The sequence below is a fragment of the Thermothielavioides terrestris genome, chromosome 6, assembly GCF_000226115.1.
Source record: "Thermothielavioides terrestris NRRL 8126 chromosome 6, complete sequence".
NCBI lineage: Eukaryota > Fungi > Ascomycota > Sordariomycetes > Sordariales > Chaetomiaceae > Thermothielavioides > Thermothielavioides terrestris.
The window spans coordinates 730,315-757,070 of record NC_016462.1 but is presented as its reverse complement, the minus strand read 5'-3'; the positions used below and the strand labels follow the sequence as shown (position 1 = coordinate 757,070).

Below are 26,756 nucleotides of genomic sequence, written 5' to 3'. Positions count from 1 at the left end.
CACACTTACACAGTAGGTCCATCCGCCTACTGCACTCTGGCTCTCTGGCTCTCTTTGGCATAGGCTAAATCGGCACCACGGTCGACGGCGCCAATTGTGCTAGGGTCACAGCCGTCGCGGTTGACAGGATTATAGCCGTTGATACGCTGGAATGCGTCTCAATGGGAGGGCATCGACCTGAGCGAGTTGGACCGCGAGGACGTCATTCCCAACAGCCAACCGGTAACCCAGGCACCCACAGAAGCACCCACGCAAGCACCCACGCAGGCACCTACACAGGCACCTACACAGGCACCTACACAGGCAAGCAGTACGGGCAGAAGCAGGGCGGCAGGGCGCAAGGCACAGGCAGGGCACGGGTGGGTGAGCAAGGCGCTGGCGGGCGGTAATACAGCTTAGTCATGGCCACTTGCTTAGTCAGAAAAAAAACAAGATTGAGCTCTCTGGATTTTATTGCATTTTTGAGCCATTTAGCCTGCGCCAGAGAGAGCCAGAGAGCCAGAGTTGTAGTGGGCAGATGATGGATCTAAGTGTGGTGGGCAGATGGATCTAAGTGTGGCGGGCGAATTGGGAAATAATTGGGGCAGAATCACGTGGTACAGTCCCGCGGGCCCAGTGCCTACAGTCCCAAAAGCCCGGCTCTTAAAAAAGTCGGTGGTAATGACTATGAGATCTTCACCGACAGTCGCATCATTGGCCGTGCCGTGGAGAACCCTGCCGATACGCTGCAGATCTCGAAGGAGTTAATCCGTACTCAAGGTCTGATATGGATTGGATGTCATGAATTAGGTTTGAGCACTATGGAAAGCGTGCGGTTGGCTTGATGTTTGCAAGCCCACGAGGCGCTTTCGGCCTCGAGAGTTTTGATGCTTGGCGGAAAAAATGGTCGATACACAGGTAAGACCAGAAAGCTAAAGAGCAGATACCGAGTCACCGACCAGAGTCATGTACGAAATACTTAGGTGGTTAGTCACCATCGTAATATGCGTTCGAGAACCCATCTTATCATCTAATTCCAACGAAAACCCGGTGTTTGGGTGGCGGATGTGCAGAGGAACCAGAGACAGCGAGTACTGAGCGTAACTTTACTTACGATGACGCAAGTACTGATCTGAAAGCAGGCATCCACACGACAACGACCTTCTCACAGCACAACAACCTCGCAGCCACTATATTCTGGGCGGCTTTGAGTTCAAACACTACTTCGTTTCCGTGTCCATTTTAACCGCCGGAGCAACCATTTCGGGGAGGACGAACCGACGGGGTCAAGGATTGTCCGTCGGTCGGGCGCTCTCAGGCCTCCGTGTCACATGCTGACTTGCAAGGAGTGGGAGCGCGTCTCGTTGGCCCCTGGCCTCCCGCTGCAGCCGAAATTTCTTCGCACAGCCCATCACACAACAGCTCGACCTATCCGCCCGCGAACCGCATTCCCGCGCTTTCCCTGTCAATACCTAATAAAAAGCGTCTGCCACGTCGCCGTCCCAACCGCCCGTCAGCGAACGCCGTCCCGACCCAGCAATGCGGTGGAGTGTGCAAACTCCGCTGCATCTCGTTGACCACGCTGGATCCGCCCGCACAGCACACTTTGGTTTCTTGCGACTACCGACAGTCCGGCTTTAGCGCCGCAGCCAACCCGTTGGCCGCATCACGCGAGTCGCGGCGAGATAAGCATCACAATTCAACCGCCTTTTGGCGGCTGCAATCCTACGACTTCCGCCGAGTGCTCGCGGGCGTGATCTCTCTGCCCGCACTACCCCCGTTCCCTTACGACATGGCGTCGCGCGGGAAACGTGGCGTCCCGGCGACGCCGCGGGTGATCTCCCCGAGTCCGACTCCCTCCGAAAGAGACGAGAGCGGCCAAGAACCGTCGTCGTCATATTCTGGCCCGACGACACGTTCGGCTGCGCGGAGGCGGCTAGCAGCTACCCCTCAACCTGCTCCGGAGGAGCTCGACGAGGATGACAGCCCCGACCTCCGACGAGCCAGAACTCGGAGCCGCAGCCCGATCGATACGCGCAAGCCGGGCCGGCTAACATCACGAAGATCTGAAAACGCGGCCAACGGCGTCAGAACGACGGTGGCGGACACAAAAAAGGCCAACGGCCAACCAAAACCACAATCACAACAACACCTCCCCGCCAAGATTGACACCACCAACGGGCACCTCTCCCCGCCGGCGCCCTCGACCGGCCACGGTTGGAGTTGGCGCGACCTGAGCCGCAGCCCGAGCCCGCTCGGGCTGATCCCGATCCACCGGCACTGGCGCACGTTCGTGCACAAGCACGAGGTGCCGCGCAAGGCGCTGCACGTCTCGATCGGCTTCTTCGTCGTGTGGCTGTACCTGTCGGGCACGCAGACGCGCGCCGTGTGCCCCTACCTGATGGGCGCGCTGGTGCCCATCGCCGCCGTCGACGTGCTGCGCCACCACTACGCGCCCTTCAACCGCCTGTACGTCAAGGTGCTCGGCGCGCTGATGCGCGAGAGCGAGTACGCCGGCTACAACGGCGTCATCTTCTACCTGCTGGGCGCCTGGGCCGTGCTGTATTTCTTCCCCAAGGACGTGGGCGTCATGGGCACCCTCCTGCTCAGCTGGTGCGACACGGCCGCGAGCACGTTTGGCCGGCTGTACGGCCGCTACACGCCGCGCATCCGCCGGGGCAAGTCGCTGGCCGGGTCGTTGGCGGCGTTCATCGTGGGCGTGGGCACGTCGGCCTTCTTCTGGGGATGGTTGGCCCCGACGAAGGGCCCGCTCCCGGGGGACGAGCACTTCATGTTTACCGGATCGCTGCGCCTGCCTAGCGCGCTGGCCGATGCGGTCGGCTTGGAGCCGGCGAAGGCCGCCATCTCGGGCGGGCTTGCTCTGGGGATTATGAGTGTGTGGTCCGGCCTGGTGGCGGCGGCCAGCGAGGTGGTGGACATTTTTGGGTGGGACGACAACCTGACGATACCTGTTCTGAGCGGGCTTGGGATTTGGGGGTTCTTGAAGGTGTTTGGCTGACGGTGGTACAAAAAGACGACGGGTGGGACGTGTATGTCTATCGGGTGCATCGACGGCGTTTGGACACGGCGAGAAGAGGACTGGGTGGTACACTGACAGTCAATATGGATCTTAGACAGGACGTCTTGAACCTCGTTTCTTCTCCCCTTCACCACCACGGAGCCTCAGTTGTGTCTTCCTTACCCCGCGTTCCATCACCGAGACGCAGGATTGGCCAGGGGCAGTGGCTCCGCCAGTGTCGGGCAACGTTGGTTGCTGACGCCCTGAATGGGAGAATTGGACGACATGGATCTGAAATGACTGCCAGGGCTTCCGTTGGCTCTGCAGCTGCCACGCAAGTACAGAATGCACAGATGTACAGATGTCTTGCATATCTGCCCTCTGCGTCGGACCTACCTTGGGCCGCGGGAATCTCGCCGAAAGGGGCAAGGGGACCATTCGACAGGGGGCAGCAGACCGAAAAACAAAAAGTGGGGCATCCGCACCGCCTTCCCCAACTCCGTCTTCGCTTCTTCGTTCCAATCCCGCCCGCTTGTGTTCCGGTACTCAGCAGCGGGAAGAGAGGACATGCCTTCTTCTCTGCAATCCCGACTCGACAATATCTGTGCTACAATCCTGTTCCTCTCACCGCATGAGGCCGGCCCGGTTCATGTCCGCAGAGAAGCGTCGTCGTGCTACTCGACCACCGACCAGCCGCATTCTCTCCTCGCGAACACCTGCCCTCTGCGCACAAAAACGGGTCGTCTTTCCACAAAATTCCCGAAATGCCCGAAATCGCCCGTGTTCAAGGGTTTGGCATGTCGTGCCGGAGCCGGAGGTACAAGTGCCCCGGACCGCATGTATCACGGTTGCGGACGACAAGCGGCCTACCTCCAGGTTGCCTCGAGCAAGCAGGGTACTGTGTACGTGAAGGTACGTGGGGTCGCCTTTCCTTGCTCGACCGGGACTGCAGGAGCGGGCATCTGTATGTTCATGTACGCCTTTCCGCCCTCGACCTCTCAGAAGGCACCGTCGAGACCCGGCTGTGGCGTCTCTGCCCTATAGCATCGTGCCCAGTCATCAATCGGTCAATCGGTAGCACAAGCCTGGTTTGACTGCATCCCCCTAAATTCCACTCGAGCCCTAGGTTACATTTCGCGGTACCCACACGTCGCCTCCTCGCGCCCTGCTCCCGGTTCCATTCTCGAAGCCAGCGAAGCCAGCGATTCAGGGATGGTGAGAAAAAGGCAACCGCTGCAACACCCATCCCATCCTCCCCGTTCTCACCCCCGGACATGCAGGGCGGCGTTTGATGCGTTGTCTCGAAGCCCTCCCCGGGCCTGCATCTCTCACCCGTTCGCCGGCTCGCCGTGCACTGGCCCTCACCCTCCGTTGAGACGATGGCGTGTTGACTTGTTCATGTCTGCCTGCAACTTTCCTCGCCTGCCTACCCGCTCCCACCTGCTGCCGTGGGTTGGGGGCCCTTGGCGCGAGAACAGAGCGAGGAGATTTAGTGCCGGCCGGACCCTGTCAGTGACGCAGCGGCCTTCGACGAGCCAGCTTTTAGCTCCCATCCTGGCGGGCCCCAGGTATTCCGGCTCTATCCATCAATGGCCCAATGGCGGCCTCCTGATGGAGCTATTGGAGATCTGGTCGGACGAACGAGAGCACCAACCTCTTTCCCTTCTCGTGGCTCGCAGGCCACGCCCCTCCCCCGCCTCTGCCTGCCTATTGCTACCCACATGGCCGTGCTAGTCCCAGATCGTCTACTTCTGGATGATGCGCAATGTATGTTTGCACATGACGAGGCGTCCTCCGTTTCACCCCAACCCTCCTAGGAGGCCAACGGCGTGGATGAAGGAAACAACAACGTCATCAATACAAGCACACTGATAGGGCAGGGTGCAATTTCAAGCCGGGACACCGGGACGACTGTGTCCGTCACGCCGGCTCGTGCCTCAGACTGGGAACCGTCCTGCGTGGTCCACCACGTTCCCGTCACCCTTTTGATGTACATGACTTGCCGCTGCTTTCACCCGCGGGCGCCAGCAACCCGCATTGCCGAGGTGTTCTGGTCTTCGGTCCGCCGGTTGGCCGGGGCCCAGGACGGCGCAGTTCTCGAAAGATTCATGGCACCTTTTGCAGCCGCCGGTGCTCCAACGCTGTGGAAGGTCCGAAACCTTTCTGCACACTATCTCGGCAGGGCGGTACACAACGTGGAGAGTCAAACGTGCATATTCTGGCGCCGGCCGTCGGCAGCCGGCGCCGGGGCAGACTCAGGCAGTGTCTGCTAGTACTCTCCGTGCTCTGAAGACATGCAGAGACACCGGGCCGCAAGTCCTGCTACATCAGGGAGGCTTGTTATTGCACAGGACAAGGCTTATCAAACGGCACCCACGGGTCCGGGCCGTGGACAATGCCTTGCCAGGACGGACTGCTCTTGGCCGGCAAGTCCCCGTCCCACCCGTGGCGCAACCCCCCAGGCCCATTTCCGCAGAGCCAGTGCTCAAGACTCCAGCTGCCTAAACGGGGCCCGGGTCTTTTTTTCCTTGGCCAATCGACTACGGAATACGTTTTTGTCGATGGTACTTGACTGTCTTAGACCGTGGTTGCCCACAGCGTTCCTTCCATTCTGTCAAGCAGCTCTGGGGAGGCAAGCGCACTCCAGGAAGGCGCACAGGCCAGGCAGCTGCGTGTAAGACCCCTCCAAGAAATAATCCCACCTGCAGGCGGTTTTTTGGACTGGACAACACATTGCCCGACCTGACGCATATCTGCCTAACCCGAGCATTGAACGTGTGTTTGACGTCGCCGTGGCTCCCTGCCGAGCCAACGAGACGGCACCGCTGGGCATCCGGATCCCACGCCGCTTTTGCCATTCTTCTTAGCGTCATTACGGTCTTTTTGTGTGCTCGTGGAGTCCTGCTCGCACCCCCCATCCCGCCTCGTGGGTGGCCGATCCTGGGTCAATCGGCCTACACAACGTCTTGGGAATGGACCCAGGCATGTCTGTACCCCTTCCGCCCATTTCCTGTCTCCAGGTTCCCACGCCCGTTGTCTGGCCTGCCGTTTGTTCGTGCGGTCCAACCCACCGTTTCGCGCCTTTCCTGCTGCCGGCCAGTCCCTCAGAGCACCTACCTCATGACCTTCCAATTTTTCAACGAGCCCGGACCGTCGTTTCTGGGATCTCTGCCGCGGCTTCAGCCTGTCATACGCTGCCCCCATCCCCCCGTCCCGCCATCTCGGCCTAGTCTCAAGGAAGAATATCCTCATACCCCTGTCCGCACCTCCGGCCTCTCGTCTCGCCGTCCATTCCTCGCTCGACTGGCCTTGTTACGTTCACACCCCCTCGACCTCATGAACGCCCTCCTCGGACCCTTGACCGTTGAGCCTCCATCCCTCTCGTTCAACCAACCCCCCGGCTCACCGTCACCTCGTGCTGGCTTTGTCTGTCTCTGGGCTCAGCGGGCTAGACCTAACACCAGACGGGGGTTCTCCTTGGAGACGGAACTCTCTTTCCGTTTTCCTTCTCCACGAAGCCGGCTCCACCCATACAAACGGTGATAGTCGCCCCTCGGCATATGCATCCGGTTTGGTTCACCCTTTTCTCTGATCAATCGAATCTCGTCCTCAAGCCAATCCGGGATGACCTGCTCGGCCAACTGCTCAGGGATCAGCCCATCGACCATGCCATCCCGTCTTCTGGTTGGCTTGTCCCCATGGTGGGCGGCCGGGTGAGAGGTGTGTCTCCATGAAGACCGGGCAATCACCCTCTCCAACATCCTCACCACGGTCCTTCCTCTTCCTGGTCTCGAGCGGGGTCAAGGAGCTTCTTGACGAATGGAATCCTCGGCCCTTATCCTGCTTGACTCGTGATGGCGGCATGCTGTGAGCCAGGGGGGCCTTCAGACGTGTATAAAAAGGGTCGTCCTCGACGGTGTTGGGTGAGGTTTCTCTTCCCTCCTTTCTCTTCACTTTCTCTGCTCCTCAAGCTCCTTCGCACTCAAGAGCTCAAAGCACACCTTCCCCCGACCCAGCATACTTTTGCCTCAGTTGAACGGCCCCAAGTGACACCGTCCCCCCACCACACAAACACCACTCCCAATCTCTTGAGAGCCCACACCGGCCACAAGCCTCGTCACACCTTTCGACTTACCTAGGTTGTTTGCCCACTTGCACATTTCATCATGTCTTCTGTCTACTCCAGCCAATACTATGCCGCTGGCGCCCTTCCCATCCCTCCCAGCAAGGGCCAGTACCAGAGCCCCAGCTACTATACCAGCGGCGACAGCACCTACTCGGTCTCGCCGCCGGAGGACCTGGATGCCTCGGTCAGCTCTGCCTCCGGCTATGGGAACAGCTACTCTGTGACCACTAGCTACGCCGGCAGCAGCCAAGGGGAGTACGACAGCACCGGCTCGGCGAGCGGCATCGACCTCAATGAATACATGCAGGAGCGGTTTGCCGCCACGTTTGACCCGATCGCTCTTGACAAGTGCACCGCCAAGCAGGCCCAGACGTAAGTTCTCCTTCCGGAATCTGCATTTCGCGCTACGAGCGGACAGCGGTGGCTGTCTGGCGAGCGGCAAGGATGCAGAGGGCCAAAAAAATCTGGGGAGTCTCGACTGACGCGAGAAACAAAAACAGATCTGGACATCTGAATGCCAAGCACCGCGAGTTGCTCGAGCTGCAGGCAAAGGCGCAAGCGCGCCTGGCCAAGACCCGCGCGCGGTTTGCGCAGGGCCTCGAGGATGCGCGCGAAGTGCGCAATGATCTGGAATGGACGCAGAAGAAGGTTGCGTAAGTGGCAGATCCGCCTCCTGACGACTCCGAGTTGAGCCAGCTCACGATTTGCGAGCGGGCAAGCGCAAATCGCAGACTGTTGATTCCTAAGAGTATAAGCTGACAAAATGCGAAAAAAACAGGTCTCTGAAGGCGAAGGCGTCGAAAAACCACCCCAAGGAGTACTCCAAGGCGCGGGCGCGATACCCGTCCCCGGATATGTACTAATTTTCCACCCTCAATTTTGCTCGCCTGGTGTTCCGGTCGATTGGGACTTTTGAGCCTCATTTACTCCACCGATCTTGCAGACACTTGCATTTGCAGTTGCCACATTCGCATTCGTTTCCATGGGAAAAAGCGGAGTGGAGGGGGTGTGTGGGCAAGAGCCTTGCGGGAGAGGCGACGTTGCCCGCACGCGAGGCTGCAACCTCAGCCGCGCATAACGCACCCCTCGCCGCTTTACGGGGCGTCCCCGTTCGCATTACGGGGCGGCCGCACAGTAAACGGCGAGGGGAGGGGGCGTGTGTGCTAGGGTACCAACGGTTGGATCAGGTTCCTGCAGTATCTCGCCGTTTTGGGCCCCGATCTCACGCCCCCTTCCTTTCCTGCTTTAGCTGGGTCTCGCGACGGCGCGACCCGCGCTCCACACGCACTCCTCCCTTCCTTTTCCTGCATGAAATCCTGCAGTTTTTGCACTTTCTAGGGGCGGCTGTTTCACGACGTTATGACTTATGATTGGACGGGACGGGGGCGGCAGGGTTGCTCTTTTTCCTGGGTGGTGGGCAGCGTTTGGGAGGGACTCCAAAAGTACCGGTACAGTTCACTCCCCCCCAGCCCCTCTTGGACGCACGCCGGGGGGCGGGACCGGCGGGAAGATTCGGCGGGTGGGTCACACGCGCGCGGCCGCTGCTGCAGAGCTAGCTGGCTAGGTGGTTTGCTGGCGGATCCCGAGGGGAGGGGACGAAGTGGGAGTGGTGGGCTCGGCTCTGGCGGCGTCCGCGGGGGCTAATCTCTTCTCGCCTGTCTGTCTGTGCCTTGCTTGGGGAGCACAGGATCAAGCTTTGGAGGAAGCGGGCGCGAACGAGGCACGTGAGGGAGGCGGTTTCTCTGCCTGCGTCTTTTCGGGAGAACGGAGCATGCCGGAGAGCGGGCTTTCCCTTTTTGGGTGCCCGGAGAGCGGCCAGAGCGCCTCTGCTCTTACGAGGCGAGGGGAGGGGAGGGCTGAGCATGTAAGACAGGCAGGCAGGAGGGTGGAGTGGGGATCTCTTTACTGGGCTAGGGTCGGGATCAGGTGGTCTTCACGTGTTTCTTGTTCTCGGGTGTCTTTGCTGCGTAGCTCTCATTTTTCCTGTAGGAGACAGTCTCGGTAGATCTTTGTTCCTTTCCCAGTCTCCGGCTGGTTCCTAGTGACGGTTCCTGCTCGTCACCGTGGCAATCACAGTGTCCATGCTGTTTCCCTCCCACCCGGGGGCACGCCCTGCCTCGACGACGACACTGTGTCCCTCCGTACTGCTCATCCCCGCCCTGGCCCGGTCCTCGGCAGCCCGTCAGGTGACGTGGTGCTGCCCAACTCGGCCGCGGTGGCCACTTGTCCCCTGGGTAACTTGCATATGATTTCCCCCTGAGCCGGTCACGTGATGCTCACGCCCCCTTTTGTTTTATCCCCCTCTTCCTACACGGACGGCTGTCCACAGCATGGCGAAGTGAAGTGGGCGTGAGGCAAGGGCGGGCTGTGTCAGCGGCTGCTAGCTAGCCATAGACCTCCGTGAACAAGGCACGAACGGTGTGGCTCAGCCAGCTGTGGCGACAAGATCCTCACCACGGCCACCGACACTGGCACTGCCAGCTACCGCCACAGCTGCATCACCATTCCCATCGCCATCGCCATCGCCAGAGCCGGTACCGGGACCGGCACCGGAGGCAGTGGCAGAGGCAGAGGCAGAGGCAGAGGCAGAGGCAGAGGCAGAAGCAGAAGCGGCGGCAGCGGCGCTCGAAGCCCAGTACGAAGGCAGCCATGTCCCGACCGGCGCCAGGCCCTTGTACTTCTCCATGCCCTCCCACGGGTTCTCGTTGCTGCTTGCGTCGTAGTAGTTGACGTACCAGGGTGTTGCCCCGGCGCGTCCGCTGCCGCTGCCGCTGGTCCCGCTGGTGCTGTGGGCGTTGGCGGTGGTGGTGGTGGTGGTGGCTGCGCTGGTGCCAGGGGCGGCGGGTTTGGTGCCGGTGGTGGATGGGTTGCTGCCGGCTTGGGATTTTGGCGGTGCGGGTGGTGTCGCGGTTGCGGCGGCGGGGGTGCTTTTGCCTGAGCGGGAGGCGGAAGAGGGCCGCGCGTATTCATCCTCGTCGTCGTCGTCGTCTGCCTCGTTGAGGTCGAGCTCGAAATCGGAGTCGGAGTCGGCGTTGTCGTTGGCGTTGGTGTTCGTGCCGTTGGCGTCGTCGTCGTCGTCACTGTCGGAGTAGTCGATTTCGTCTGTGGTGGTAGTGGTGGTGGCGGGGGGTTTGGGTCTGGTGCGGAGCTGGGCTCGCTGCGCTGTGAGGGGACCAGCCGAGGATGAGGCGGTGCTGGTGCTGGCGACGACGGCGTTGTCAGATTGCGGGTTGAAGCGCCGTCTTTTCGTGGGGCGGGAGTCGTCCTGCGCGCCGAAGCTGGAAAAGCCTAGGGTAGCGGCGAGGGCGGGATCCTGGGCGACTTCATACTCGTCGTTGGGAGGCGAGTCGGCGTAGAAGTCCGAGTCGGAGAGATCGATCTCATCGGGGTTGGAGTTATCCATGTTCAATGAGAGAATAATTATGCTCGGTCAACTGGGCGAAGGGAGCAGGCGTGTGAGAAAGCAATGAGTTGAGGTGTCAAGGCGGGCGGTAGTTTGAGGCGCTTGTGGTTGATATACACAGGGGGAATGAATGAATCAGCCGATGATGAATGAGAATCCCTCTCGTTGGCCGGAATGACAGCTCTTTGTTGCGATTTCCGTTTGCGGCTGGAATTGCCAACGAGGCGAGGGTCGACCTCCGTTTAGCTCTGGCCGGGAAGTGAACAAAAGACGTGCTGGTGACCTCGGAGTGGGCGTACGTCCGGCCCTGCTTTCTCGCTCTCACACTGCAGCCGAAGCGCAAAGCAGAGCGAGATTAAGATGGCAACACACGATCACAAGCAAGACCCTGTCGTTGTCGTTTTCAGCCTTGTGGGGCTCGCTAAAGCGGCAGTTGGAGCCGCAACTTCATGAGGCCAGGGGCCGCCGCACAGTGTGCAAAGGCCTGCATCTATCGCTTCTCACTTTTGTGTGTGGATTGAGCGGCGAAATGCATTGGTTGGAGTGATGGCGGGCAGGACGAGAAAACGAGCCGATACAGGTTGCATTTTCACTTAGTCATGTGAACTATGGCCTCGAGTGAAATCATCTTCCGTGTGGATTGGCCAATGGCAAGACGGATGTTGATGCAGCGGATGGCTTCAGACATGTTCAAAAACTTGAGACGTGGAAGGGGAATGGGGCGTCCTCGAAGCCCTTGTGGCACTGTGCAACAAGCATCGTGGCTTCCCCTCGCACGGCCTCAATCCTCCCCCACACCCGACCCCTGTCCACCTCGCTTGCAACCTTCTCTCGACCTCAACATCATCATCGGACAAATCGAGTTCAGTCCATCTCGGCAACCCGACTGTCCCTCACAAGACAACAGACAAACCCCGAAACAACTAGCCGCCCCCCCCCGCACACCATGACGGCTCCCATCACCATCCGGCTGCCCTCCAAATACGCCCCGTCCCCGGCGCCTCCCTTCACGCCGCCGTCGCTCCCTTTCCTGCGCCGCACCTGGACCGTAACCCACTCGACCCTGTCCATGTGGCGCTCCGCTCGCAACGTGCGGATCACCTATGGCCCGCTCTCGCCCGCCCGCCCCTCTGCTTCCCTCTCCTCGCTCTTCTCTTTGTGCACCTCCAACTCCTCTAACTCCTCCTCCTCCCCATCATCCTCCCCATCCTCCTCCGCGCCCGCGGCAAGGGACCGTATCTCAGACCTGGTCGAGTACGAGCCGGTCTTGGGCGGGCGCCTCAAGTGCATCGCGGGCGTCGACACGGCCTCGGCGGCGGGCGACGCCGGCGCCTGGGACTGGCGCGGCACCGGCCTGCTGTTCTGGGTCGGCAGCCACTGGGAGGTGCTGGGGTGGGGCGAGCGGGCGGTGCCCAGCGGCGGCGGCGGGGAGGACGGGGAGGGCGGCGGGGAGGGCGGCGAGGTTGAGAGGTGGGTCGTCACCTGGTTCGCGCCGACCGCGTTTACCGCCGAGGGCGTGGACGTGTATAGCGATCGGAGGGACGGCGGGAGTAAGGACTTGATGGCCGAGGTGCTGGCCCAGTTGGGGAGGGTGACGGAGGGGAAGGGGCGGCTGGGGGAAATCGTTGCGAGGGATATGAGGGAGGTGGCGATTCAGTTGCCTTGGAAGGAGAGGTAGAGGGGGCAGCGGGTGCGTCACGCTGGGTTCTGTAAACTTTTTTTTTTCTTTTTTCGGTCTCTTCTTCATTGCGAGGGTCTGCCTATTAGCGAGGATGGTCGCTGCTATGTCTGTGTTTATCTTTGTCATGGTCTGCTTTATGAGATGGGCGAGGATGTCTGTCATCATCCTTGTGTCGCCGTCTTTCCCGCTCCCTGCTCCGATCCCCCCGTCGATCTTCATGACGCCGGCTGGCGCGCTCTGGGCTATCTGGGCCACCATCCCTCGCCTCCTGGCTGTGCCCTTCCCGCCCCTTGCTCCGATGTCTTTGCCTGTATTGATCATCCGAATGGAGGCGCTCTGGCCTGTCCGGCTCGGTATCCCTTCTGTCCCGGCCATGCCTGTCCCGCTCGTAGTCTCGCTCCTCGTGCCGTCTTTCTAAGCCATCCTCCTTCCTTCTCTTCCTCTCCCGCCGCTCCTCCCTCTTCAACTCCTTCAACTCCCTCTCCCTCTCCTCCGCCTCCCGCCTCCTCTCCTTCTCCAACTCCCTCACCATCCGCGCCCCCCTCTTCATCGCCGCCAGCGGGTCGCTCGCGTCCAGCCTCGCCGCCTCCCTACCCTTGCGCCCAGGGTCCTCCCGGCCCCACACGTCCCGGGTCGGCACCAGCGCCGCCGACGCATCCCCGTCCGCCGACGCGTACCACGGCCCGCCGTCCGTCAGACCCCGGCCGTCCCTGCCCGCCGCGTTGGCGAGGCGCATCTGGTACTGGTCCTTGAGCTCACGCTCCTTGCGCGCCGCCTCGCGCGCCGCTTCTTCGTTCTTCTCGTGCGGCGCGTTTGCAGGTGCCGAGAACAGCGTGATGTGGCCGCGGCTGTCGACTAGTGAGGGAGGGGCGGCGCCGGCGCCGGCGGAGCGGTTGGGGGCGAGTTCGTGGCTAGCGCGGTCGCTGATTGCGGCGCGTTCGCGCGCGAGCCGCATCTCGAAGTCGGTGTCGTCTTCGCCGTGCCGCTTGCGCTTGCGTCCGCCGCCGCTGCCGCGGTCATGGGCTCGGGCATGTGGGGGGAGGGATGCAGGCTCCGGCTCCGGCTGTTCCGGGGGAAGCGGAAGCTCGCCGCGCAGTATTGCGAGCCGGCGCGCGGCATCAGCCTCCTGCATCCGCTGCTCCTCGGCCTCTTCCCGGGCCTTTGCCTCGGCCTCGTCGCGCCGCACGCGGGCGATGTTGGCGGCGTTGTAAACGTTCCATGATTTTTTGCCGAGGAGATGACTGGGGCGGTGTTAGCAGAGACGAAAGTTTGTGTGGGTGCAAAGGCGCCGCTTACAGAGGCATGTTTGTGGTGATGCGCGAGAAGGTGCCGGTTTGAGTTGTCGAATGGCAACTGGTCGCACCTTGATGGCCAGCCAGAGAGCTTCAAGGTTGCCAAGCTTGTCCAGTGGGGACAGAAGCAGCCAGCCCCGCGAAACTGGGCTGCTCCAGGCTGACATGCCAAGAAGCAGGGATTAAGGGCGCAGAAGCTACATTTAAAAGCAACCTGGCCCTCACCAGGCAGTGGGGCTGTGTCAAATTATTGTACGACGTGATGGGGCGCCCGTTACCTTGCTTGACAGCGGGGCGCAGCTGAAACGCCACTGCATCTGGTCCCAGCTACCAACCGGTCCACTGCAGCTTGCAGGCGACACCTGGCACGCAGGCTTCCCGACATTCCCTTTTTATAGACTTCTCGTTTGCCGGTTCGGCCCCGTCATCTCTGGAAGGGCTTATCTCATGTTAGTTCTCGTGGGACTAGTGCGAACTGCGATATAACCAACCAGAGACCTGGTCTCCGAAGTCACTCAACCCGCCTTTCAAGCGCCTCCAAGCACCTTTGGTCCTTCAAAGACCTCCGCACCAGCCTCCCGACTTCGATTTCTGCGACCGAGTCCAACCCCTATACTCATCTCCCCAGCCGTTGCCTTCGCTTACCTCGGCTGGCGCATATGCACCATGGATCTGCGTAGCAACCTCTTCAGCAAACCGGCGCCCCGCGGAGGGGCTCCTGGCCCCGGTCTACCCGGCCGCCAGGTCCAGCGACCCCCCGGAGGAGATCCCAGGGGATACTCGCCTGCCCCGTCAGGCTACGACGGATATGGCCCGCGCTCTCCTGCACCAGGCCCAAGACCGCAGAACCCTCCCGGCGGGGGCTATGGCGGGGACGGCTACGCCAAGGAGAGCTACGGTGGCGCCGGCTATGGTGGCGGATATGCTGATGGCCTCGGCTCGTACCCGCCTCAGTCGGGCGGCCGGCAGGTGCGGCTTCGGCTTGCCAAGGTTGAGGACAAGACGCTTCAGGCGCAGTATATCTTTGGGAATATGTAAGCGGGCGGTCTGGTCAACCGAGTCCATGGCACTGAGCCGCTGACCAAAACAGCTGCGCCGTGTCCCCCAACGACTTCCCACCGAGCCGTGATGGCTCCGATCTCTACATTCGTCTGAGCGGCAATCTGCTCAGGGGCGACTACGTCGTGACGGCGCGGCCGACCCCTGGCTTCCCCGACGGCCACATCAGCTTGTCAGATCCGCAGCGCACCTGGTGCGGCATCGGCATGATGGACGAGGTCGTGGGTGAGCTCTATGACCCGTTCAGGCAAGACGGCCCCGCCTACATCGGCGCGATAGACCTCGAGGTGGGCTTCGCGTCTGCGAGAAAGCTCGTCGATACCCCCTACGATCAAGACGAGCTGGCCGAGCTCTTCATCAAGAATTTCCAGAACCAGGTGTTTGCGCCCGGGCAAAGGCTGCTTCTGGATGTCAAGAATGTGCCCTTGGCCATCATGGTCAGAACGGTCACCTTGGTCGACCTCACGCTGCAGCAGAAACAGACCAACGAGCCGCCCACACGCAGCGACCCCGGGGCGCGCGGTATCCTCACCAACCAGGCCGGCATAGGCTTCTACAAGGACGCCAAGTCGCCAATCAAGCTGAAGGGCTCCAACAGGCGGCCGGCCGCCAACGCCATCATCAGCCCCGATTTCAAGTTCGAGGATATGGGTATCGGCGGGTTGGATACCGAGTTCTCCACCATCTTCCGCCGCGCCTTCGCCTCGCGCATCTTCCCGCCAGGGCTCATCGACAAGCTCGGCATCATGCACGTCAAGGGAATGCTGCTGTACGGGCCACCGGGAACGGGCAAGACGCTCATCGCCCGCCAGATCGGCAAGATGCTGAACGCTCGCGAGCCCAAGATCATCAACGGCCCGGAGGTGCTGAACAAGTACGTCGGCCAGAGCGAGGAGAACATCCGGAAGCTCTTTGCCGATGCTGAGAAGGAGTACAAGGAGAAGGGAGACGAGTCCGGCCTACACATCATCATCTTTGACGAGCTCGACGCCGTGTGCAAGCAGAGGGGTTCGGGCGCCGGCGGCGGCACGGGGGTGGGCGACAGCGTGGTCAACCAGCTTCTTTCCAAGCTCGACGGTGTCGACCAGCTCAACAACATACTGCTCATCGGAATGACCAACCGGAAGGACATGATCGACGACGCCCTGCTGCGGCCGGGCCGTCTCGAGGTTCAGATTGAGATTGGGCTGCCCGACGAGGCCGGCCGGTCGCAGATCCTCAAGATCCACACGGCCAAGATGAAGGAGAACAACGTCATGGGCAGCGACGTCGACATCCGCGAGCTGGCCGCGCTGACCAAGAACTTCTCGGGCGCCGAGCTGAGCGGTCTCGTCAAGTCGGCCACCTCGTTCGCGTTCGCGCGGAACATCAAGGTCGGCACCATGGCCAGCGTCAGCGAGGACGTGGTCAACATGAAGGTGGTGCGGCAGGACTTCCTCAACGCGCTGAACGAGGTCAAGCCCGCCTTTGGCGCCGACGACTCGGAGCTCGAGGACGCCATCCCGTACGGCATCATCCACTTCTCGCCGAGCATCTCGGCCATCCTCAACGACGGCCTGCTGTACGTCGAGAACGTCCGGCAGCAGGAGCGGCTGCGCCATACTTCGGTGCTGCTGCACGGCCCGCCGGCGAGCGGCAAGACGGCATTGGCGGCGCATATCGCGATGAAGTCGGATTACCCCTTCATCAAGATTATCACCCCCGCCTCCCTGGTTGGCTTCAGGGACGAGGTGGCCAAGAAGGACTACCTTCACAAGATCTTCACCGACGCCTACAAGTCGCCGCTGAGCATGCTCATCATCGGTATGTGCCCAGTTTTCTCCCACTCACTGCCCACCCACCACTACCACCACCACCACCACCTGCCCCACCACTTTCGACCATCAACTGACAGACCTTAGACAACATCGAGCGCCTCATCGAATGGAACCCAGTCGGCCCGCGGCTCTCCAACATCATGATGCAAGCGCTCGTGACGCTGCTCCAAACGCCGCCACCCAAGGGCCACCGGCTGCTGGTCCTCGCCACCACGTCGCAGCTGTCCGTCATGGAGCAGCTCGACATCACGACCGCCTTCGACCGCCAGATCCGCGTGCCGGCGGTGCAGGACACGCGCGAGATGGCCGCCGTGCTGGCCGAGTCGGGCGCGTTCGAGGGCCGCGCCGACGTGAACGAGGTGCTGGACCGCGTGCGCGAGTACAGCAGCTCGGACCGCGTCTGCGTCGGCATCAAGACCATCCTGACCACCGCCGAGACCGCCCGCCTGAGCGCCCAGCCCGCCGAGTGGTTTGCCGAGCAGATTGCCGGGCAGATTGCGCGGTACAATCCGTACGTGGACAGGGATATGGTCGGGCGGAGTCAGTGAGGTGTCAATAGAGTAGATATTCCCCGGTGGCGGTGGTGTTAATTGAGGGCGTATCTAGCTGGTGCCGTCACTTATTTTGAACTGAACTGGCTGATGTGTCTGTGCGTGGACGTGAGATAGATTTTCCTCGCCTGGGAACTCGAAGACAACAACAAAAGCAACATGTAATGCACCATAGATGATGACTTGGAGGAACGGAGCTGGCGAGACCAGGCATTACCAACCTAGCATTGCGCCTGCCCTGCCCTGCTCTGCCCTGCCCTGGTCTACCCTGCTTGAGCGCTCTTCCCATGGCTTGATTTCATCCAAGCACTGGAAGGAAGGAGCGACCCCCAACCGGGGTATATGTAGAACGTCCGCCCAGCACTCTCTCAACCCCCCGCGAAGATGGGCCATGGCCTAGCGGGGGGGAACAGCAGGCAGCCAAAAGCTGCTGGGAGTGCGTGCACCTCGGTTTGATCCCGAGGTCGCCAGTTCGACTCCCACCCGGAGTCGAGAAAGAAATGGATGGCTGTGCCCTCAAACGAGGGGCCAGCTGTCACACACAGGAACCGCCTGCCCTGCTAGAAAAAAAAGGGGTCTGGCACACAAGAACCGCCTGCCCCCTAAAAAGGGGAACCTGCCCTGCAAGAAAACAAGGGGTTTGGCGAAATCACAAGAACCACCTGCCCTGTCAAAAAAAGGGTCTGGTGAAATCACAAGAACTGCCTGCCCTGCCAAAAAAAAGGGGTCTGGTGAAATCACAAGAACTGCCTGCCCTGCAGAAAACGGGGTCAGGAGGAGACTAGTAAAACCACTTCGGGTGGTTTTCGTAGCCAGCAAAATAAGCTGGTGAGCTTTTTGTGATTTTTCTTTCCTGGTGTTGTTTGATGTAAGCTTATCATCAGCTGTCTTACTCTTCGTTCTCAAGTCACCTCCACAAAGCAGATGTACACTCTGTTTAAGTCGAAGATAAACGAAGGTGGTATCATTGAACAGCGGAGCAAATGAACTAACGAACAAGCGAGACAACACGCCTCGAGTCCTCCCTCTCCCACCACTACCGCGCCTCAGCGCTTCGAACCTAATCCTCAAATAAGCTGCTCAATCTGGGTATCCTCCATGCCTGTTCCGTTCCGGTCATCCCTTCCTTCCCATCCCCCAGCATTAACCATGAGGTACTTCATTACTGCACACAACCCTGGCCATTCCAGGTTGAAGGGGAAACATAAATAAAAGTCATGGTATCAAACCTCAGAAGCTCATCCTCACCGTCCAGCCCCACCAAGAAGGAAAACACTGGCACACTTGCGAAAGGGAGATACAGACCAAGCAAGCAGGCGGGCATCAAGGCAAAACGAGCGTGGCCGCGGGGCTGTTGGCGCTTCCTCCTCCCCCCACCGACACCACAACAAGGAAGACACCTGGTTAGATGTTCTCAATGATGCGGGCGGTCATGGCCTGCTGAAAGCCCGTGGGGTCACCGCCGCTGCCGCTGCCGGCCTCGTCGAACGGGTCGCTGCCGCCGGCGGCGGCCTTGTGGGAGGCGTCGGCGAGGGCGGCGTTGAAGGCGGCGGAGCCGGGCATGGTCTGGTTGGCGGCGGGCAGGAAGATGACCTTGCTGTTGGCGGTCTTGGCCATCTGCTGCATCGCCTCGAGGTAGCGGATCTGCATGGCCGGGGCGGACGAGAGGATGTCGGCGGCCTGGCGCATCAGCTTGGCGGCCTCGACCTCGGCCTTGGCGGCGATGATCTTGCTCTCGCCGATGCGCTTGCTCTGGGCGGCCATGGACAGCGACTCCTGCAACTCCTGGCTGAAGATGATGTCCTTCATCAGCATGCTCTCGACCTGCACGCCCCAGCCGGCTGCCACCTCCTCGATGATCTCGCCGGTGGCGCGCGCGATCTCCTCGCGGCGCTCGATCACGTCCTGCAGCACGCGCGCGCCGACCACGTGGCGCAGCGTGGTCTGCGTGCGCTCGACCAGCGCCTGGCGCACGTTGGTGATGCCGAAGGCGGCCTTGTGCGGCGACACGATGTGGTAGTAGATGACCGACGTCAGCTGCAGCTGCACGTTGTCCTTGGTCATGCAGATCTGCTGCGGCACCTCGACGATCTGGATCCGCACGTCCACCTGCACCAGGTTCTCCGACAGCGGGTTGATCTTGGTGAGGCCCGGGTCCACGGCCTTCCAGAAGCGGCCGAACTGTTTCATTGGGCTGTCAGCGGACATCGCCACGATAGCTGACGGCGGGCGCGCGGGGAGAGAGAGGTGTGCCAGGAGTGCCAGGGGTACCAGGGGGTGCCTCGGCGCAAACAGCCGCAGGTGTCACATACCTTGGTGACGAGGCCGACGTGGCCCTGGCTGACGCGCTTGTACGGGTTCGGGCAGCAGATACACAGAGGAATGGCACCGAGCCCGCCGATAATGTTGCCCAGACAGTCGACTGCCCAGCGTCAGTGGGGGAGCAGTCCTGCGCGCAAGGAGGAAGGAGAGGCAGCTGCTTACTCATTCCACCGTACCAGCCGGGGCTGTGAACCTCGTCAACGACACTCGCGTAGCTCTTCTGCAAGTCCTATGGCATTCTGTAAGTGGGAGGGCATTGTCGCGGGCGTGCCACCCGTGTCCGTGTCCGGGCGATGCTGATTGACGGCGTACCTCGGGCTTGGGAGGCTGGACTTCCATGTTTGCCTGCGGCCGGAAGCCGCCGCCGCCATTGATGGCAGCTGCGTCGCTGGCCTTGCCCTTGGACGAGCTGTGGTCTGAGATTTCCATGTCGAGGTGAGTAGGAGATGTGCAATGGAAGATCAAGAAGGGTGATTGTTGGAATGCGCAATGGAAGTCGACGTGATGCGATGGTTAAGATGCGAGGAAAAGTTTTGAAACAAGTCTGTCTCTTAAGTGTTTCCAGGGACCGCACTACCGACTGTTGGAAGCGTGTTCATCTGTCGGCTGTGGCAGTCATGGGGTTGCCATTTAGCGGGGCAGCCAAGCACCGGGGCGCACTAGGGGCCCACTTGAAGCCCGCTCGGGGCCCACGCACGTTGCTTGGCGGGCTTCCAGGTGTCATGGCGCTGGAGGTTATAGAGGTCCCGCCAAGCCTAATTTCCGAAGTCCCCACAGGTACCATGGCGCCCACGCTTAGAAGTCACTTCTCTTGCCGCCGCTTAACAATTTCTACGCGGTGGTCCTTACATCCGCGTCGCGTCAGTAGCTAGCTAGCCGCTAGTTTGCATCCTACCTACGTTTCCCTAACCAATCTACGTCTATACCTACCCTCTATTATACTCTAACCTATATTATAACGTTGTATCGCTATAGAACTATGTATTTAGCCTATATCTAATAGATCCTATTAGTAAGTTAGTCAACTAGTTTGCTACCGGTGTATATTAGTAGTTGCTAAGCATTGATCTAGCTATAGACTAGTATCCTATTATAGACTAGCTCGCTTTATATAGCTAGTAACTAGAAGATGTACTAAGTAAGTTGTTTTACTATCTATTGATTAGTAGTTGCTAAGCATTGATCTAGCTATAGACTAGTATCCTACTATAGACTAGCTCGCTTTACGTAGCTAGCAACTAAAAGACGTACTAGGTAAGTTGTTTTGCTACTTGCCGATTAGTAGTTGCTAAGTATTGATCTAGCTATAGACTAGTATCTTGCTATAGATTAGCTCGCTTCGTATAGCTAGCAACTAGAAGATGTGCTAGGTAAATTGTTTTACTATCTGCCGATTAGCAGTTGCTAAGCATTGATCTAGCTATAGACTAGTATCCTACTATAGACTAGCTCGCTTTGTATAGCTAGCTACAAAACGATGTACTATATAGCTAGCTATAAAACGATACGTTGTATAGCTAGCTACAAAACAACGTACTATATAGCTAGCTATAAAACGATATACTATATAGCTAGCTATAAAACGACGCGCTACATAGCTAGCAACTAGCAGATGCGCTAGGTAAGTTGTTTTATCGTCTACCTATTAGTAGTTGCTAAGCATTGATCTAGCTATAGACTAGTATTGTTATAGACCAGGCTATACCTAGGCTAGGTATGTGGGGGCTACGCCTAGGATCCGTGGCGGCCCCAGGGCGGACCTGTGGCGGGCCCGCCTCGCGCCTGGAATAACGTTGGCCCGAACCTACTCCGCGAGCCCCTGAAAACTCTACGCACAAGGACCGTAGCCTATACTTCTCCTTTTCCTTTCTTTAAGGTAGTTGAATAGAACATCGTACGCTTATCTGTAGACGCTATAAGGCTAGTACGTTACAGTTCAACTACCTTTATATAGATAGAGTAGCTATTACTTTTAGGTATAGACGAGAGTAGTATACTAGGCGTTTCGACGCTAGCACCGAATAGGCTGGACGCTACTATAAACAACCTAGGCGTCCTGTAGGTCCTAGACCTAGATTGGGTCCGCGAACACTTTCAACTCTTGTAGGAGACGATCGTACGTTAGAATATAACTATTGAGGAACTTCGTATAGCTTAGATTACTGTAGCTTAGACTATGAACGCCTCTATAGTAGTAAACGCCTAGGCTCCGACGACTAACATCGTAGCTTTGGCAGCTCCTTAGACGTAGCGGAAGCGCCTCTCTATAGGACAACCCTTCGACGGTAAAAAGGAGCTCTTTGCCGCCTAGAGGGCTACGATAGTATATATCCTAGTAGTAGACTAGGACTTCATTGGGGGTCTTTACAACTAATAGGTATTTATTTAGAGGAACCTTAGCTAGGGGGTCTAGGCCAAGGTTATAGCCTTCTATAAGTCGGGAGGACCTAGCTACAACTATAACCTAGGAGCGTTTCTCGAGTATCTTACGATAGTCTATATAGACCTTTATAAGTAGGTTATAGCCTTGATAAAGCTAGATATATTTTATTAAGGAGATAACGAGCTATTCTCTTCTTTTATTATTTACTTCGAAGCGAAGCTATCGAAGGTTAGAGGACTCAATTAGAGTAATAAGATATAACTTATTAGACTATAACGATACCTCTCTTTAAAGTTGAAGTATATTACGATAGGACGGGGGGTCCTATAGAACAACTATATTATAGCTATTATAAAGTACTATAAGATCGTTATCGACCTAGAGGCCCTTCGCTTAGAGGAACGACATTAGTGGTCCTAGGGTAAGCGACCTAGGCCTAACGTAGATGTAGAGAAGGATATAGATAGAGATATATTGATAACTAGGATCAATATAACCTATATTGCCCTAGCCTAGGGGGGAGCTAATAGGGGTCGTAGAAGAAAGTAGTAGCGGAATAGAGGAAAACAAAGTGTAAATATATTATAAGCGAAGTAGATAAACAACAAAGTATATATAGCGCGCTAATAGGCTAGAGCCTATATCCGTTATAGGCGCTAGGGCTATTTTATAGCTACTTATCCCTTTACCTTAGCTAAGAGACTAGCTCCTTAGGTCGATATCAATAAGTTGGAGGCTAAGAAATAGGTAGAGGAGGACTCCCCCTCTAAGGAGGAGGAGGGAAAAGAGTAGCCTTTATACAAAGTCTTGTATAGGGGTCGAAAGGACCTAGCCGTTTATAGAACGAGTTTATAGAGATTAGAGAGAGAATAGATAAGCCCCCTTTTCTTATCTTTGTTTTTCTAAACTCCTTTAGTTTTATAAATATATAAGTAGATAGTAGGTACTAGAGCTATAGAGCTATTAGCAAGAGAGTATATTAGAGGTTAGGGATTAAATAGATAAACTTATCGACTCTCTATACCCTAGGTGTTATAGTTAAAAAAGTGTAAATTACAAAGAAAATTATATACATTGTCTACATTATAATAGACGTCGATAGGTAGATTAATACTACTATATTCTATATAGTACTAAGGCTAGCCTATAACGTTATATTAGAGCTCCTTTAGATAAACTATTGTAGAATTGTACTAGACTTAGCCAATAGGGTCCTTATTATCAATTCGTAAAGCGGCCTATAGATATATAAGTACTCTTTATAGTAGAAGAAAGTCAACGCTACTCTAATTATAGGCGCGATATTCATAGGCTTAGCCTATAAAGTATAAAGGAAGAAGTCTAAAGGGGTATAAGATATATTCTTTATTACTAGTATCTATAAGATAACTACTATATTAGGAGTAGCCGTCTCCTAGCCTAATGTCGACCTAGACCCGAAGGTCGCTTTGCCAAAGGAGCTATATAACTTCGCCGACCTTTTTAACAAGGAGAAGGCGAACGACCTTCCTTCCTATCAAAGGGAGGCCAACCATTATATCCGTCTTAAGACGAGCTTAGACAGAAAACCTCTTAAGCTCCTATAGGGACCTTTATATAATATACTAAGGGACTATCTTTTAGAGATTTGGAAGTAGGTCGTAGACCTATTGGATAAAGGATAGATCTAGGTAAGCTCCTTATTAGTAGTCGCCCTAGTCCTCCTTATAAAGAAGCTAGGAGAAGGATAGAGGTTCTATATAGATTATCGAGCTTTAAATAAGATTACTAAGTAAGACTAGTACTTACTTCCCCTAATTAAAGAGACTCTTTAGTCTTTAGCTAAGGCTAAATAGCTTATAAAGTTGGATATTAGAGCTATATTCTACTATATTCGGATAGCTAAGGGGGACGAACATCTTATAGCGTTTTATATAAGGTTTAGACTATTCGAGTAGCTAGTCTACCCCTTTAGGCTCGTAGATACTTCTATAATGTTCTAAAGATATATTAATAACGCCTTTAGTCTAACGCTAGGAGACTATATAACAATATACCTTAACAACGTTTTAGTATACTTAAGCGGGAGCTAAAAGGACTATATAAAGAAGGTATATAAGGTCCTCTAAAGACTAAGGGATATAGGCCTTAACCTAGACCTTAAGAAATATATATTCGTAGTAAAGGAAGTTAAGTACCTAGGGTATATCGTAGAGGCTAAGGTCTATATTTGCCCTAACCCTAAGAAGATTAAAGCTATTTGTAAATAGGAGGTACCCTATAAGGTCTAAAGAGTATAGAGCTTCTTAGAATTTATTAATTTCTATTACAACTTTATCTTTAACTTCTTTAAGAAGGTAGCCCTATTAATACGCCTTACTTATAAAAACGTCCCCTTCCGCTAGGGCAAAGAGGAGTAAGACGCCTTCGATATACTTAAGGCTATATTTATATTAGAGCCGATCCTTGCCTAATAGGATCCTAAGAGAGAGACGATTATAAAAGTAGACTATTCTAGTATAGTACTTAGTAGATACTTATCTTAGTAGGGAGAGGACAAGGTTCTTTACCTTATAGCCTACTACTCTATAAAACTAAGCTTTACTAAATATAACTATACTATCTATAATAAAGAGCTATTAGCTATTATCTTATATCTTAAGGCCTAGTCGACGGAGCTTTAGAGTATAGCGGCCCCCTTTATTATCTTAACTAACTATAAGAACCTTAAGTACTTTACCTAGCTACGTCCAATTAGTGAACGGTAGGCCTAATAGGTGGAGATACTCTCCCTATTCAACTTTGAGCTAAAGTACTAGCTAGGATCCTAGGCTTTACGCCTCGATATACTCTTTTAATATAAATAAGACGAGCCTAAAGATAGCTAGTATATCGCTTAGCTACTCCCTCTGATCAAGGTATACTAGACTAGCGTATAGGAGGAGGCTAGGTTGCCTATAGGAGAGACGCTCTTTAAAGATAAGTAGCTTATAGCCCTATAGGATAAGGGTGTTGTTAGAGATGAGTACTATGTTCACTGGCTCTAGGCCGTTTACAACGAAGCTTAGAAGTTTCTAAAGAAGGCGAATATAGCGTAAACCTAGATCGTAGACTACTCTCTTAATGTATAAGGCGTACTCTAGTTCTATAGCTGTCTCTAGCTCCCTATATAGGAGCCCCTAACTATTATAATTATCTAGTAGATCTATAACTTAGCTATATTAGGACATCTAAAGCGTAATAGGCTATTTAAAATGCTTTAGAAAAATTACTACTAGGACCTTATATCGTTTAATATAAAGCGGTTTATTAGGAACTACAACTAGTGCTATTAGAGCAAGATTTCCTAGTAGCTACGTCAAAGGCTTTTATAACCTTTGCCTATCCCTAATCGCTTTTAGAAGTAGATCTCTATTGACTTTATAACCAACCTCTCTATAAAAGACGAAGGGGCGTCTAGCTACTTTATAGTGATTATCGACCGCCTCTCTAAGTATATATAGCTCAAGGCGATATATTCGATAGAAGTGGAAAAGTATATCTTCTAGTTCTATAACGTATAGTGGCGCTTCTATAGGTTTCTAACTCAAATTATAACCGATTGTAGGTCGGACTAGTTGAATAGGTTCTAGACTACGCTATATAAAGCGGTAGAGGTAGAGTAGCTTCTATCGACTTCTTACTATTCTTAGATAGATAGAGGAACAAAGTAGGTCAACTAAGAGGTATAGGCTATCCTCTAGATCTTTGTCTCCTTTACGTAGTACAATTGGCCTAAATACCTTTTAGCCTACTAGTTTATATTTAACAATAGGGACTTGTCTATAACTAGGGTAAGCCTAAACTACCTCCTCTATAGGTTCAATATAAGCCCTATACAACTTATTACAATCTCGATAGCGTCTATAGCGACCTTAGAGGGTTACGTTACTAGGTTCCTCCGCTATTTGAAGGAGGGAATAGAGTAGACCTAAATAGCTATTGTATATATATAGTAGTAGTAGTAGACGAATATAAACCGCTCTCGTCGCCTAGCTAAGAGGTTTAAGGTAGGGGACGAGGTATAGTTTTCTCTATATAATATAAAGACGAATCGCCCTAGTAAGAAACTCGACTAGCTAAATACTAAGTATAAGATAGTTATAGTACTTACCCCTTTGACGGTAATGCTCGATATACTAAGTGGTTTATACCCGACCTTCTATATCGATCTAGTTAAGCGAATAGCCTTCGATCTACTCCCTTTATAGAAAGTTATAGATAAGTGGCTAGACCTTATATAGGTTATATCGAAGGAGGGTGTTCTTTAATAGGAGTATAGGGTAGAGGCGATCCTTAAAGCTTAGAACGTTAGGGGGAGGGGAAACAACTATAATATATACGTTAAGTAGGTAGGTTACAATAAACTAATGTAGGAGCCTTTAGAGAACTTCTTGGATATTGTTGTACTTAATGAGTTCAAATAGGAATAGGGAGATATACGATACAACGATAGGCTAGCGTTGAACCAAAGGAGGAAGGGAAAATGTAATGTTCGTATATAGACTACCCTATAAGAAACGACAATGATAAAATGAATATAGCTCGGTGGCACTACTAGGCGTATAGTTACTTTAATACGTTTGGCTATAGCCTTATTATAAAAAGACGATAAAAGAAATATAAATGTAGAGAGATCTCGATACGCTAACTAAGTCTACTTCCTTAAATATAGGTAATCCTTTAGCCTTACCCTAGCGTTAACCCTATAGTACTATAAGATACCTAGGTGTAAGTTAATAGGAGGTAGGGTCAGCGGCTAATATATAACCTATTTTAGGATCTTCGAAGTAGGACGGGGGCAGATATCAAAATTGCTATAACTACTCTAGTCGATAGGTTGGTTCGATAGAGGGTCGAGGTATAGGATAAAATGGGGATAGGGCTACAATAGGAGACGGGGCTATCTCTAGCCCTATTCTATAGCCTCTTCGTCTCTAGATAGTACTAGGTCGCTAATAGGCGAATATACAGTACCTTTATTCGACGATGAGAGTACCTTTATAATTAGCTATCTATTAGACCTGTTAGAGGTCTAGGGAGGAGGATTAACGTATTTACGGCGGATATATGTAAGGTCCTCGATAGGCGAAGACGAGGGGCGCT

The 26,756-nt window shown here is 55.3% G+C and overlaps 9 protein-coding genes across 9 annotated transcripts; 5 read left to right on the top strand and 4 right to left on the bottom strand.

Moving 5' to 3' along the window:
- Nucleotides 1-55: 55 nt before the first annotated feature.
- On the bottom strand, nucleotides 56-353 carry THITE_2123264 (uncharacterized protein; the record flags this gene model as incomplete). The annotated part of the gene is given in 2 exon segments (XM_003657445.1): nucleotides 56-291; nucleotides 304-353. Coding segments are annotated over 2 exon segments (156 nt in total), but the record flags the coding sequence as incomplete, so codon positions are not given.
- A 1,132-nt stretch (nucleotides 354-1,485) lies between these two features.
- THITE_2171517 (uncharacterized protein) lies at nucleotides 1,486-3,149 on the top strand. Its single transcript, XM_003657444.1, has one exon. It carries the CDS (start codon nucleotides 1,772-1,774, stop codon nucleotides 2,996-2,998), a length of 1,227 nt encoding a protein of 408 aa, XP_003657492.1. The 5' UTR covers nucleotides 1,486-1,771; the 3' UTR covers nucleotides 2,999-3,149.
- Nucleotides 3,150-3,762: 613 nt separating this feature from the next.
- THITE_2132537 (uncharacterized protein) lies at nucleotides 3,763-5,271 on the top strand (the record flags this gene model as incomplete). The annotated part of the gene is made up of 4 exons (XM_003657443.1): nucleotides 3,763-3,910; nucleotides 4,125-4,213; nucleotides 4,733-4,765; nucleotides 4,816-5,271. 4 exons carry the CDS (start codon nucleotides 3,763-3,765, stop codon nucleotides 5,269-5,271), a joined length of 726 nt encoding a protein of 241 aa, XP_003657491.1.
- A 1,622-nt stretch (nucleotides 5,272-6,893) lies between these two features.
- On the top strand, nucleotides 6,894-8,362 carry THITE_2123261 (uncharacterized protein). Its single transcript, XM_003657442.1, has 3 exons — nucleotides 6,894-7,496; nucleotides 7,625-7,777; nucleotides 7,903-8,362. The coding sequence occupies exons 1-3, from the start codon at nucleotides 7,165-7,167 to the stop codon at nucleotides 7,985-7,987; spliced, it is 570 nt and encodes a 189-aa protein (XP_003657490.1). The 5' UTR covers nucleotides 6,894-7,164; the 3' UTR covers nucleotides 7,988-8,362.
- A 1,099-nt stretch (nucleotides 8,363-9,461) lies between these two features.
- THITE_2123258 (uncharacterized protein) lies at nucleotides 9,462-10,866 on the bottom strand. Its single transcript, XM_003657441.1, has one exon. The coding sequence runs from the start codon at nucleotides 10,525-10,527 to the stop codon at nucleotides 9,550-9,552; it is 978 nt and encodes a 325-aa protein (XP_003657489.1). The 5' UTR covers nucleotides 10,528-10,866; the 3' UTR covers nucleotides 9,462-9,549.
- Nucleotides 10,867-11,218: 352 nt separating this feature from the next.
- On the top strand, nucleotides 11,219-12,247 carry THITE_2123257 (uncharacterized protein). Its single transcript, XM_003657440.1, has one exon. It carries the CDS (start codon nucleotides 11,474-11,476, stop codon nucleotides 12,203-12,205), a length of 732 nt encoding a protein of 243 aa, XP_003657488.1. The 5' UTR covers nucleotides 11,219-11,473; the 3' UTR covers nucleotides 12,206-12,247.
- Nucleotides 12,248-13,644, bottom strand: THITE_2123256 (uncharacterized protein). The gene is made up of 2 exons (XM_003657439.1): nucleotides 13,505-13,644; nucleotides 12,248-13,449 (listed from the first exon to the last, which is right to left on the bottom strand). Exons 1-2 carry the CDS (start codon nucleotides 13,510-13,512, stop codon nucleotides 12,291-12,293), a joined length of 1,167 nt encoding a protein of 388 aa, XP_003657487.1. The 5' UTR covers nucleotides 13,513-13,644; the 3' UTR covers nucleotides 12,248-12,290.
- A 162-nt stretch (nucleotides 13,645-13,806) lies between these two features.
- On the top strand, nucleotides 13,807-17,175 carry THITE_2123254 (uncharacterized protein). Its single transcript, XM_003657438.1, has 3 exons — nucleotides 13,807-14,534; nucleotides 14,591-16,362; nucleotides 16,461-17,175. Exons 1-3 carry the CDS (start codon nucleotides 14,167-14,169, stop codon nucleotides 16,922-16,924), a joined length of 2,604 nt encoding a protein of 867 aa, XP_003657486.1. The 5' UTR covers nucleotides 13,807-14,166; the 3' UTR covers nucleotides 16,925-17,175.
- A 683-nt stretch (nucleotides 17,176-17,858) lies between these two features.
- Nucleotides 17,859-19,830, bottom strand: THITE_2123251 (uncharacterized protein). The gene is made up of 5 exons (XM_003657437.1): nucleotides 19,562-19,830; nucleotides 19,412-19,478; nucleotides 19,240-19,349; nucleotides 18,289-19,108; nucleotides 17,859-18,164 (listed from the first exon to the last, which is right to left on the bottom strand). The coding sequence occupies exons 1-4, from the start codon at nucleotides 19,676-19,678 to the stop codon at nucleotides 18,332-18,334; spliced, it is 1,071 nt and encodes a 356-aa protein (XP_003657485.1). The 5' UTR covers nucleotides 19,679-19,830; the 3' UTR covers nucleotides 17,859-18,164; nucleotides 18,289-18,331.
- Nucleotides 19,831-26,756: the final 6,926 nt, after the last annotated feature.